Source organism: Gouania willdenowi, chromosome 6, assembly GCF_900634775.1.
Source record: "Gouania willdenowi chromosome 6, fGouWil2.1, whole genome shotgun sequence".
NCBI classification, from domain to species: domain Eukaryota; kingdom Metazoa; phylum Chordata; class Actinopteri; order Blenniiformes; family Gobiesocidae; genus Gouania; species Gouania willdenowi.
This window is the reverse complement of record NC_041049.1, coordinates 63,850,959-63,863,034: the sequence shown is the minus strand read 5'-3', so window position 1 is coordinate 63,863,034 and position 12,076 is coordinate 63,850,959. Positions and strand designations below refer to the sequence as shown.

At 42.6% G+C, this 12,076-nt stretch overlaps 1 protein-coding gene across 1 annotated transcript in view; it reads right to left on the bottom strand.

The window, feature by feature from the left end:
* Positions 1-12,076, bottom strand: part of cftr (CF transmembrane conductance regulator) — a 49,319-nt gene that overhangs the window by 11,539 nt on the left and 25,704 nt on the right. Inside the window, exons 12-21 of the mRNA XM_028449134.1 lie at positions 11,967-12,061; positions 10,226-10,312; positions 7,983-8,772; positions 7,753-7,881; positions 7,628-7,665; positions 6,756-7,042; positions 6,449-6,528; positions 5,524-5,674; positions 1,664-1,891; positions 852-952 (exon numbers count right to left, since the gene is read on the bottom strand). Of these exons, the coding sequence (XP_028304935.1) occupies positions 852-952; positions 1,664-1,891; positions 5,524-5,674; positions 6,449-6,528; positions 6,756-7,042; positions 7,628-7,665; positions 7,753-7,881; positions 7,983-8,772; positions 10,226-10,312; positions 11,967-12,061 (1,986 nt within the window). The remainder of the gene's footprint in view (positions 1-851; positions 953-1,663; positions 1,892-5,523; positions 5,675-6,448; positions 6,529-6,755; positions 7,043-7,627; positions 7,666-7,752; positions 7,882-7,982; positions 8,773-10,225; positions 10,313-11,966; positions 12,062-12,076) is intronic.

The window sequence follows — 12,076 nt, the reverse complement described above, 5'->3', positions numbered from 1 at the left end:
ACCATTATACCTAAGCTCTACACTTGTCACCAGACTGGCTGAACTGATTACACAACACAATATGCACAACTATAACATCACAGCTCACTCTCACTATAAAGCAGTCACTTCTTCCCACCCTTTCCATTTCCTACCCTGACTCCCTCTTCCCTGTTCCCTTCCCCCCACCTAGGTGTAACACTGCCCTCTCTTTTTATATTCTCCCTATAATAAAGTGATTCAAATATCTATCATCTGATTTCTTTCCCATCTATTGTTTACCTTGTTAGGCTCCCTAATCAATGAAAGTATAGGTTTTAATATTTTTGGTGTGGGTGTCAGAGCTCTTTTTGTGTCAGTGTAGCTCTAGATTTCATTTTTTTTTAAATAGTAAAATGTGGGAAAGCTTGATATGAAAAATATTTTAATAATTGTTAACTACGTATGTGTAAAACTGTACATAGAACTGTAACATGGTTCCCTAGTTTAGCATTAAATTATAATTGACAAGTTTCATAGAATTTTCATTGCAATTACAATTACAAAGGAAATTATCTAAACTCAATTACAATTTAATAACGGTTACGGCAGCAACAGGCTTTTTACATTACAACTACAATTATAATTACACCATAATTGTAATTAATTATCAATTACCCGATTACAATTATAAATGGCCCCAACCCTGGAACAGGAGGAGAAAGTGAAAAGAAAGGACAGACTGTGACACAAGAAAAATCATTATGTTTGATAACATTGTAAAGCTGCAGTTTCAATGCCAGACTATTTGTTTATTCAACTTTAGGTAACAATGACATTGTCCCCACAAAAAGATAGGAATTTATTTGTGCGTGCGTGCGTGTGTCACATACCAGTCCATCTACTGTGATACTGGTGATGACAGCCCATTGGAAAGTCCCCAGGATGAGCATGGCCAGGGCCACAATGATGCCGATTTCCCCTGGTTTGTCCTCTACAGAGCAGACACACACACACACACACACACACACACACACGCACACACACACACACACACACACACACACGTTATGACTTCTGTCAAGTCAGGGCTCTATAACCTCATTAGAGACAAACTAGCTGTGAAATGATCCTTTGATTTGCATCCAACAGCTGTGTGTGTGTGTGTGTGTGTGTGTGTGTGTGTGTGTGTGTGTGTGTGTGTGTGTGTGTGTGTGTGTGTGTGTGTGTGTGTGTGTGTGTGTGTGTGTGTGTACGGGCACGGGCCAACGTACGTGTGTTTGAGGGCCAACATACATTACGTGTGTGTGTGTGTGTGTGTGTGTGTGTGTGTGTGTGTGTGTGTGTGTGTGTGTGTGTGTGTGTGTGTGTGTGTGTGTGTGTGTGTGTGTGTGTGTGTGTGTGTGTGCGTGTGTGTGTGTGTGTGTGTGTAAGGGCCAACGTGTGGCACAGTTGAGGTGTAAATAAAATAAATCTATGGTGAATCACGGTCTGACCCTGGAGCTGGTTTTCTCATAGGTGGCTTGCCCGACTCTGGAACACTGTGGTCGTCCCTCGTGCAGAAGAAGCCATCATCTCCAGGGTAACAGCCAAGCGCTCCTCCTCCTCCTCCTCCTCCTCCACCATGTGTGTGTCTGTGTGTGTCTGCGTGTACACTAGAAATGGCTTCAAGCCCAAGCTGCAGTGAAAAAACTAAATGACTTACGGTTTGTGCCCACAGCGATAAAGGCAGCGGCGGTGAAGAACAGAACAAAGATCATGTCGCAGCGGAACAGAAACCAGCGCAGCGTGGCCAGGTAATGAAACCATGTCGCTGTGTGAGTGTTCAGAGCTTTATGGAAGAGCATCTCAAAGTAGGTCTGACGCCCAAATGCCCGGATGGTCCACAGGCCTTTCAGGGAGGTGATGAGGTGGGAGAAGATGGGGCTTCGGGCTGCAGGAGAAACAACACCAATTGAGGACATTACTATAGTTTTACAAAAACCCACTGGTCTATCAATAGGGCCAGTGTTATTGTAAGGTTTCATAAAAAATATTTATTTATTTTATTTATTTAAATTATTATTATTATTTTAAAAAAAATTTTATCCTCAGAAAGTCAATTACAATTACATTCTCAACGACTAAAGTTGAATTACAATTAATCGCAATTACTAAGCCTGAAATAAATAACCTAATAAAAGTTAACCTTCCTCTTGTGTTAGCTTTCTGTTAGCATCTCTCATGATAACGGGTCCTAAATCAGCTGTAAAATCACTAAAAACTAATAACTAACATCTAATTTGTTTCCTATCTATTGGTTACCTTGATTTACATATTTTTTAAATGGTAATGTGATGCCCATGGCATCATGTGCTGATTGCTCAGTGTTCCAGCCTGCTGATAGACACCTGGGCCCAGTGTGCTGAGGGTACTTCAGCTCCCAGACTCCTTCACTCACTCTCTGCTCCAGCCTCCACATACAGTAGGTACAAACCAACCTTGGTTTGATGTGGTTATGTTAGCTTGGTTAGCTTGGTTTACACCTTCCAACACTCACAACATTGTCACTCATGCACATTTACACTACTGACTCTACTGATATACACATTTTTTTGGCTTAATTAAACAATAAAGATGCTTTGAACTGTTTGGTCTTGTCTCCCTTTCGAGTCATGACTAGTGGGGGCTTGTCCGGGATGCTTTGTCTGGTATGGTTCTTTGTTAGTACTCAGATTTTGATTGCTGGGAGACTGGCCATGTGATCCATTTGATTAGTGGTTGACGCTGGTTTGTTGGTACCACTCAGATTAGCTGATTCTGCTGGCGCACTGACAGAGGACTCTCTGTTGTGGTACGTTCACACCAAACGCATTTCGAGTGTCAAAATCGTGCCTCACGGCCGTAGTTAGTCGCTCAGTGCTCATTGAATCAGACATTTGTCACCAGCGTCGAAGAAGCTCTGGACACGCGTCCAAACAAATTGGGGAAGGGAGGGGCTTCTCTGTTGCCGGTGGTGTTCATACAATGGATGATATTGTGGCGATCAGTTACGTTCATAATTCACCCAGTGAGTGTGAAGTGGTGGAACATTATTGTGTTGAAGGCGATGTTTCCGGTCAGATGTATTTTGGTGTGACTCTGTGTGTGCACTGTGATGTTAGAGGTTATAGAGAAGTGTGGCTGAATGGAGAATAAAGTTTGGAGTTCCTTGCTGAACACGCCGCCTCCGACTCCCGTTCATCGGCTCTACATTATCCAGAGAGTGGCTTGGCTTTATTTGTGCCTCTGCGCCGTTTCTGGATTCACGCTCGGACGAGAGTCACTTTCAGCACTACTTCCGCCTCTCCTGTGCCCAGTTTGACGACCTGCTGACCAGCATCAGCCCTCGCATCCCCTATCAGGACACAACTACGGGCACTCTATTCCAGCAGAAGAGCCTGTCCATCTGTCTCTGCCTTCGGTTAGTGTTTCTTTTTTTTTTTTCTCCTTCATTGTTCTGAATACGTCACGGTTGGGGAAAGCTCCTGATTGGTCGACGTGCCACGATATGCTCCAAAAGTTCAACAATCCCAATTCCAGCGTCGGCTGCGTTGGAGGCGCCGGACGCACGTCAAAAGCTCAAAATCTAAAAACACACAGCGCCGGCCACGCAAAAAAAGCTTCAAAACGTGCCAAGCAGGAGGCACGGGATGCGCAGTGCTTTGAACGTGCCATTAAGCTGAAGGGACTGTTTCCAATAAGGATTAGTGTCCATTTGTGTTTTTGTCTTAAAGTGGTGGTTTCTGTGGAGAGCTTTTTGCTCATCCGTTGATGCAGGGGGTTGCCAGATAACCACATTTACGTTAGCTGTCAGTGTGATTAATATCCATTAAAAATGGAAATGTGATCATAGGTCTGAACTGTCCTATACACAATGAATTCAGAAAACAGGAAAATACTTGTTTCATTGGAATGTATAGCATCAGCTGAGACTTGTATTTAAATGGATATGATGGAGTAACACAAACAGAGCTATGCTGACTAATACGCAGTCTTCACATCATTCTCACTGTGGTCTTTGGTCTGGCGTGAGGCTCGGAGCGACATCAGGATGGAGCAGGAGGAAATCCCAGCTCAGCTCATCTCTCGGACACCAACATGCTTCCAGCAACTCCGGAAACACCTCGGCTGTCATCACCCAAACACACACACACACACACACACTCAGAGGCTGAACCGAGGGCAGAGCAGGAAAGCCCGGAGAATACTCTTGGATTTTCGTCAACAGTCCACTGACCTGTTTTCAAATTCTCTGAGCAGACCTGATGTTTTTATTTCTCGGTGCGACGCCACCAGCTCAGATGACTGTATCGTCTGCCCCCTCTTCCTGCCATCTTTTCTGCTGGTTTATTGTCCTGTCTTTAACACTTTTGAACCCTTTAAAACTTTGATTCTTTTCCAGCTTTTCTTATGCATCAAAATTACATTATTTCTTTTTTCAGAAAAAAACATTTCTATCCAGACCAGCCCAATACAATATCAGAGACACCATGTAGAAGCTGTTAATAAGTCAGTGATGCTCAACATGTGGCTCTTTATGCCTTAATTCTAATTATTATTCCCTCAGAAAACCTTAAAAGGGGGAACATTTTTCACCCCCTTTTAACTATTTCCTTTGGCCATTTTGATACTCATTTTGTCCCATTTTTGCCTGACACTTTTTTCAGACTTTGGCTACCTTCTAGGAAAAAATACTCTTTCCTATTTTTTGTCAGTTTTAGCAAGTTGTCCTTGAACTTTTTGGGCGCTTTTCATCCAAATGAGCTAACTTTTGCCCAATAAATACCACTTGTTTCTTTTTTACCCTACATTTTGCCTCTTTTTGGTCCACATTTTTGCCGTTTTTCACTATTTGTTACCACATTTTGCCTATTTAACCTGGTTCATCTTTATTTGCTCATTTTTTGGCCACTCTTGACTGCTTTTGGCTCATTTTAGTCACTTTTCACTCTTTTCTTGCCATGTTTTTGCCACCTTTGGACCATTGTTGGCCACGCGTTGCCATGTCTGCCTCCACTCGCTCATAAAAAAAAAAAAACCATCGCGGACCGCACCTGCCCACTTCAGGTTGATGGTCCACCGAGATGATGCCCGGGATGCCAGATGACCAGTCCACCCCTGAACTGTACCAAATGTTAAGATGCTGCCAATCCTCTCTCTTTATTCGGTGGTAAACAAAGTATTGCCCACTTTGTGACTTTTTCTAGCGTTATTGGAGACGTTTGGAAGGGAAAGTTAATCCACTCAATGAAACAAGCCCAACCTCAACCATAAGACGATCAGTCTACCAAGATCCAAACACCCTTTTTCAATGCCGAGCAATGCAAGGCCTACTCATTAATGTCTCATCAGAGTTGCATGGAGCCATTTATTGATGAAGGGATTGTTTAATGTTATATGCACAAAAATATAAGTTTCTCAAACCACAAATTATTTCAGCCTTAAATATTCCTGGTCCAAATAAAGACCACATCTTTGGACATTTTATGTATCAGGTTATTGTGATAAACAAATCAAGCCTTTGTTACCATTGTAAGGAAATACCTTCAGCCTCGAGCAGTTTGAGTTGCTGTCCGGTTCGTAGGAAGTACTTCCTGAGCACTACAAAGATTAAAGCCAATGGGATGGCGGCGATGAAGATGTACGGGCGTATGATGGACACAGTGAAGATCGCTCCGGCGACAATTAACGTCAGCTGTGCCAGAGAACAAGGGAATTATAATTAGATCCTAGTTAATCTTACAATACCTGCATCATACACAATGAATGGTTCTTTTTAGACACAGAAGAGCTTCTTGCGAAAAAAAACAGAAACATGTCGGCCAGGGGGCATTTTTTTGTTATTTACAGATTTACAAATTCTGCTCGTATTGCCTTTATCGTATGAGCTGACGTGTTGTTTGTGACTCAATGTGATGCAGCGGTAGGGAAAAACAATGGACTATCATCCTAAATGTACTATTTCTGTGGCTAGAAGAGATGAGGAAGACAAGGGAAGCGACTGAGCAGCTCTGGTGAGTGTTTGAAACAGCTGGATTAAGTTATATGACTTAAACTGCTGCTGCACACACACTTCATAAAGCAGCATTAGTCGGACTCATAATCAGAATAGATGCTTAAGTTGCCATGTGTTTTACTTCCACGTGCAGTTTATTGGCTAAAAACCATAAGAGTGTGGGGATAACCAAAGAAAATCGGTAAGTTGCAGCTGTGGGATTCTGCACTAAAACAAGCTAACACAAAGTTTACTGTTTAAAAACCTTCAATACTCTAGTTTGAAGCATGTAGTGCTGTCTTTAAAACTTCAACTAGCATATATAAAAAAAATAAAAATAAAATTTTCTCACAAAATGAAGGGTTTTTTTTCCCCCTTTTTCACCATTTCTCTCATCTGAAGTTATTCCTGGTTTTTGCATGGTGCGTCAATGGCGCGTCACAAATATCATGTTTATTGTACTATAATATCTACCTGTATGAGGTCAAACAACACCAGCGGGAGCATGTCATCTATTGTGGCCATGTCTTTGGTGAATCTGTTCATGATGCGACCTGCAGGATGATCAGATAACATTGTATATGTTAAGAGGTGTCAAACTTGAAAATACAATCAAGCATGCACTTTTTATTTAATTCAAGAAGGCTAACCAGTAGTTTAACTTACACCAAAGTACATCTAAACACTACATCCTATTTGTTGTTTTCCACGGTAATAAAAAAGGCCCACATTTACTTGAGTCAAAGTCAAAAAGAAAAGGCTTAAATGAGAAGTCAAGCACCTGTTTTCATGGTATTGAGCACGGCCATGGGTGCACGTAACACAGCGCTGAACATCTGCTCATGCAGTCTTTTGGATACGGTGAGTAAAGTGTGCACTAAAGGGAGACCCCTAAAGAAACCCAAAGCCAGTACGCTCTCCGATGTCGCCACAAAGATGTAGATGATGTAGTAAGCGCTGGTAGGTGTGACGATCACTGCCAGGTGGACTGGCGTGGACGAGGCATTTTGTTGCTGCTCGTCAATATAGTTGGGTGACGATGGGTTTGCACCGTCCCTCCAAATTGTACTGGTGAAAGCAGGCAAAGGGCAGAATCATAGAAAACACACAGTGGGTTTATTTCTGAGATACTGCACACACAACAGACCTAATCTCTAACTTTTCCTCTAACCTGTTTGTTTAAACACAAAAAATCAAACTTGCTCAACATCCCACAGTGATGGCCCAGTTTGGATTCGGGTCCTTAACAGTAACCGTAACAAAGATATTGGTTCTTCTTTCTGTTAACAGCGCTAATCACGCATTCATCTTTACACTATTTCGTTCATAACCTTTAAACAATTTTGTTCATAGAGAGTCATTTTCCGTCTTTTTTTTTTTTTTTTAAATAGACACAAATACATTTTAGGGTTTCAAGAGAGATGTAATCAGACCAGCATTTCAGATCAGACCCCACCCCCCCTGATCTTTGAATCAATTATTGTATCGGTTGGACACAAATCCATATTGGGGCATCACTAGTGAAGAAAACTTTAAAATACATTGTAAACACTTTCTGTTGTTGGAGATGTTAAGGATGAAGGTTATTTAAGAACACTTAAAGTACAAATCTTTCAGAAATGATTATTTTCTTATACTTTACATGGTACTTACTCTGTAATGAGGAAAATGCCAATGACTGACCCAGCCACCTTTTGATAGAAGAAAAACACGCTTTATGCTAATGCATTTCACAAACCCAACCAACAACTAATGGGAGAGTAATGGGGTGGGTATACCTCAATGGCAAAGACTAAGAAGATGAAAATGAGGACGTAGACTAAGCTCCGGTTGGTAGTTATGTAACGTAGGTAAGTGCTCCATGAGGTGGTTTCAAACACGTTCCCACGATCATCGGCAAAACAGTGCTGGAAAAGAACACCAGCTATTTTTTCAGTTGCACTAAATTTGTCTGAATAATCATATTTCCTTGTTTCTATTGTTCTGATCAATCGTGTCCATGATCTACCTCCATGTCTTCTTCATCCACCTCCTCACTGATGTCATAGACACTATCCTTTGACAAGCGGCGAGCGTAGATGTCCAACTCAGAGGCCAGGTCGCACTGCGGCGTGATGGACAGCTTTTTTCTGAAGGACGACTGAATCATCTCCCTTCGTTCCTGATCCTGAGCATTAGTGATAAATGCCAGCACGGACTGGCGTCGCTGCCCGTTGAGATGTTGCAAGCCGTGATGGTACAGATTACTCCTGGGGAGCACCTCCTCCACTTGATCATCCTCCGGCACAACAGAGAACCTTCTCTCTGACAGTTCTCGAACCCCATCATCGATGGTAGTGGATTGAAGTGGGTTTGAGTTTGTCTGAGAATTCCCGATAAAAGAAAACTTGCGAGCGGCTGCCAGAGGATTGAGGATGAGGGAATGTTTGCGTTTTTCTGGGTGGCAGTCGTTAACCGCAGAGCTTGGAGTCCCAGAGTTAATGATTGAAGGTGGCGAATGGCAGAACGACTGGCGGTTTGGTTCTGGGCTTCGGAAACCAGCGGTTTCATCGATTGAGACCCTTCGGAGGGTTTCTGTTAGAATGGAGCTGCGCCGCTCTGCTTTAATATTGTCGTACGCTTCAAGTCCTAGCAGGAGTGAGCTGAAGTCTGGCCGCTGGGACTGCAGCTCAAAAAAGGTCCCGTAGAAGTAACAATCCCCGTTGTGCAGCAGAAGGATCTTGTCGGCTCGTTTGAGATGCTCCAACTTGTTTGTGACCACGATTCGAGTCTTGGAGGCCATAAGTGTGCAGATACATCTGTAGAGTATAGTAAAAAAAACCACAGTTGTATGAGATGTTTGTACAAGTAGTGTTGTTGATTACCGTCCAACTCTTGACATTTTTGTCCAAGTATTTGAATTTGGCATATTTTGATGTAAAAAAAAAAGTTAGGGTTGAAATCTAGCTATTACAATCAAATTTTGCTATTGGCCGAGAATGGTAGTTTGTGACATTTTGGTGGCTTCCTATATCACACACCGTACTGTTGGCCCCGTTCCTCCAATAAAAACTAGCACCTGTGGACTGAGTAGGTAGTTAGCATGACAGCATAAATTACTCTATGAAGATTATGTAGCATAGACTGCGGATGTCTTAACTACTCCAGGATCCCCTTCTGGCCACCCAGAGAAGCAGGACACGGCAGTAGCAGCAATGTCGCTTCATTTATGGAACTAGATGGCAAGCTGCAGATAACCATCAGTGGGATCCGATAGCTTTTGCCTGTGTTTGATTAAAAACATGTTTATTGTGGTATTTTTTCTCTTCCTCTCATCCTGCCCTTTTCTTTCCTTTTTACTTTTACGCACCGCCTTTTTCTTTGGTCTTCCCAAACGTGATGATGCTCCTCATCAACTTCATCCCCTCACGTAACGCCAGCTACTCAGCGTAACCTTACCAACCTGCCCTAAGCTATTCCATTCACAAAAACAGGGGCCTGTGGCAAATTAGCACAGCTGCAATTTGTTCCCCCTTCATGGGCCCCTGACGGCGTCTAGTGCAGTCGCACCGACTGCATCGTCAATATTTACGCCACTGAATCTTGGTCATTCCAAGAGCTAGAGATATCAGTATCACTTGATACAGAAATTGGAAATTAGGCGTAGAGCTGTATCAGCGTACAAGCTAATATCTGACATCCCTAACCCATCTGAATTAGAAATTAAAGAAGTGGACTTTTAACAGGAGAGTCACAGGTTCAAATCTGCCATCACTGTGGGCCCTTGAGCAAGACCTTTAACCTTGACTGTGACTGCTCACTGCTCTTTAGGGATGGGTTATTGCAAAGACAAAAATGCATGTATATTTATATATATACACTGTACTCTTCTTCCATGAGGTGATCCTCTGTTATAGAACCAGGGCCAAGTTTTTAGTGCGATCAAACGTCTGATCCTTTTTATTCTGAAGACAACACCTTTTTTCATTGAAAAAAAACTTAAATTAACAATTAATATTTCTATGTTTTGTCATGTCATCGACAACCTTTAAAATGTGGTTTAACCCTCTTGCTGCTTTATATTGTCAGGGAATTTTCGTTAGAAAACGTTCATCACCCATCTGAGGTATGTTTAGATTAATTGGCTTTTCACTCAGCCATAAGAGAAAAGCAACGATCAATGACCCTGATCCCCCCACCCCCCCCCCCCCACCCAGCCACCCTCACACTTCCCCACTCCCCATCCCTGAAAGAATGTGTTGTGGTACTCACTTCTCAAAGATCTCTTTCTCTGTCACGATGTCCAGGTGGGTGAACGGGGCATCCAGCAAGTAGACGTCTGCATCCTTATACACCGCTCTGTCATGCAAAAACACACGGAAAAAAAATAAATACAGCAAGAGGAAGAATGAAAGAAAAATAACTGAACATTCTATGGGTGTGAAAGAGGTGTCGCAGGTTCTTTATGGGAATATGAGTATAACCTTCAGCAAAAATTTATAGAGAAACACGCAATTACCGGCCACAAACTGATGCCACGGTGCATAAGCAGTAAATAATGCCACAAATACAGGAAGTGTCAGGTCAGTGTAATATTCACTGAGATTTAAGAGAGACATAAAAACACTGCTCGGGCTGTAGAAGGCACAACACATCCTTAGCAGCCTTAAAGGCTTATATCCATGCAACAGTAAGTGTTAAGCATTTACAGTTAGTTACCATAGTATTCAACAATCAACATATATGTTAGACCGGAGTATAGGTCACTTTGCGGTAATTAGATGATGTTTTTAGACAAACCAACAAATAAGTCTCATCTGGCCATGTAGTGGCTTGGATACTTCATGCCTAAAGCTGCAGTATGTAGAATAGTGAGATGCTCCACACTCCCCCTCCCCTCCTGAACGAAACTTACTGGTCTTCTTGTTAACGATTGTGCAAACGCGCACAACTGTAAAGCTCGTAGCGACTTTATTCTTAATAGAGACTAGTATCAAATGTAGTGACTTTATCTTGTGTTATTGGAGAGTTTTCTGATGTTTTAGAGACATGTAAGCACATATCACTCTCTGCTGTGAGGACAGTAAGAGACTCACAGACACAGCCTCTCCACACACAAGCAGCTGCACCGAGCCCCGCTGATCAGAGCAGACAGACTCCACATCCAGACTGCAAATGTTCTCTCCACCTTAAATAATGTTTATCTTAGGTTTATAAGCAATTTATCCCATCTGTTATCACTCTCTCTCTGACTGGCTTTGTGGGGCAGACTGCATACGGACTGAAAGCCGATCGCGCGCAGTCCCCCACATACCAAATCAGAGAAACCTCCGCGGAGTGTGCTCCTCCCAAACACATTTGTGGGTTTAGACTGTGGCTTTTTCACTTTTTCCTCTTGCTTTACCGTGTAACCGCTGTGCCAAAAGTGGAGACTACTCTCAGAATGTGAACGCGCATTGACTTTTGAGCTCAAACAGCCAATAGTAATGCTTAAAACAACTCATGGATCACCCTGTTGGTAGAAAGATCTCTGATTGGCTGAAATCAAGCGTCACGCTCCTGTATTTCTAAAACTTCATTTGCAGAGCCATGAGAAGGAGCAGAGATTCAATGTCCACTCAGAACACTTTGGATTACAATATGCTCCAAGATGATCACGGAATTTTGACCAAATGACACCAAAAAAAACACACACTGCAGCTTTAAGTTATTAAAAACCTTATTTGTTTTCTATTCAAATGCAACTAGAAAACTAGTCGATACTCAATGGCATGAGTTATGTCGCTGTCACTGAGGGGGCGGGGCTTCACTGTAGCTCTACTGCCAAAGATCCTTTAATGATGTAAGATGAATTCTCTTTGACATGCAGAGAAAAAGATAGTTTCCTCTTTTAGAATGGGAATTTCTCAAGAAATTTCCACCACTTCGCAGAAGTAGAGAGACCGATGAACCAGGTATAGCCCAAGAGCCGCAGGTTGCCGACCCCTAGGCTCCGCCCCTGTTGTTAGTTTACCTGGCAAGGACAAGTCGTGCTCTCTGTCCTCCGCTGAGAGTCACTCCTCCCTCCAACAGGAGTGTCTTGTCCTTTTCTGGCAGCAAGGCAAAGTCCTTCAGAGATGAAAG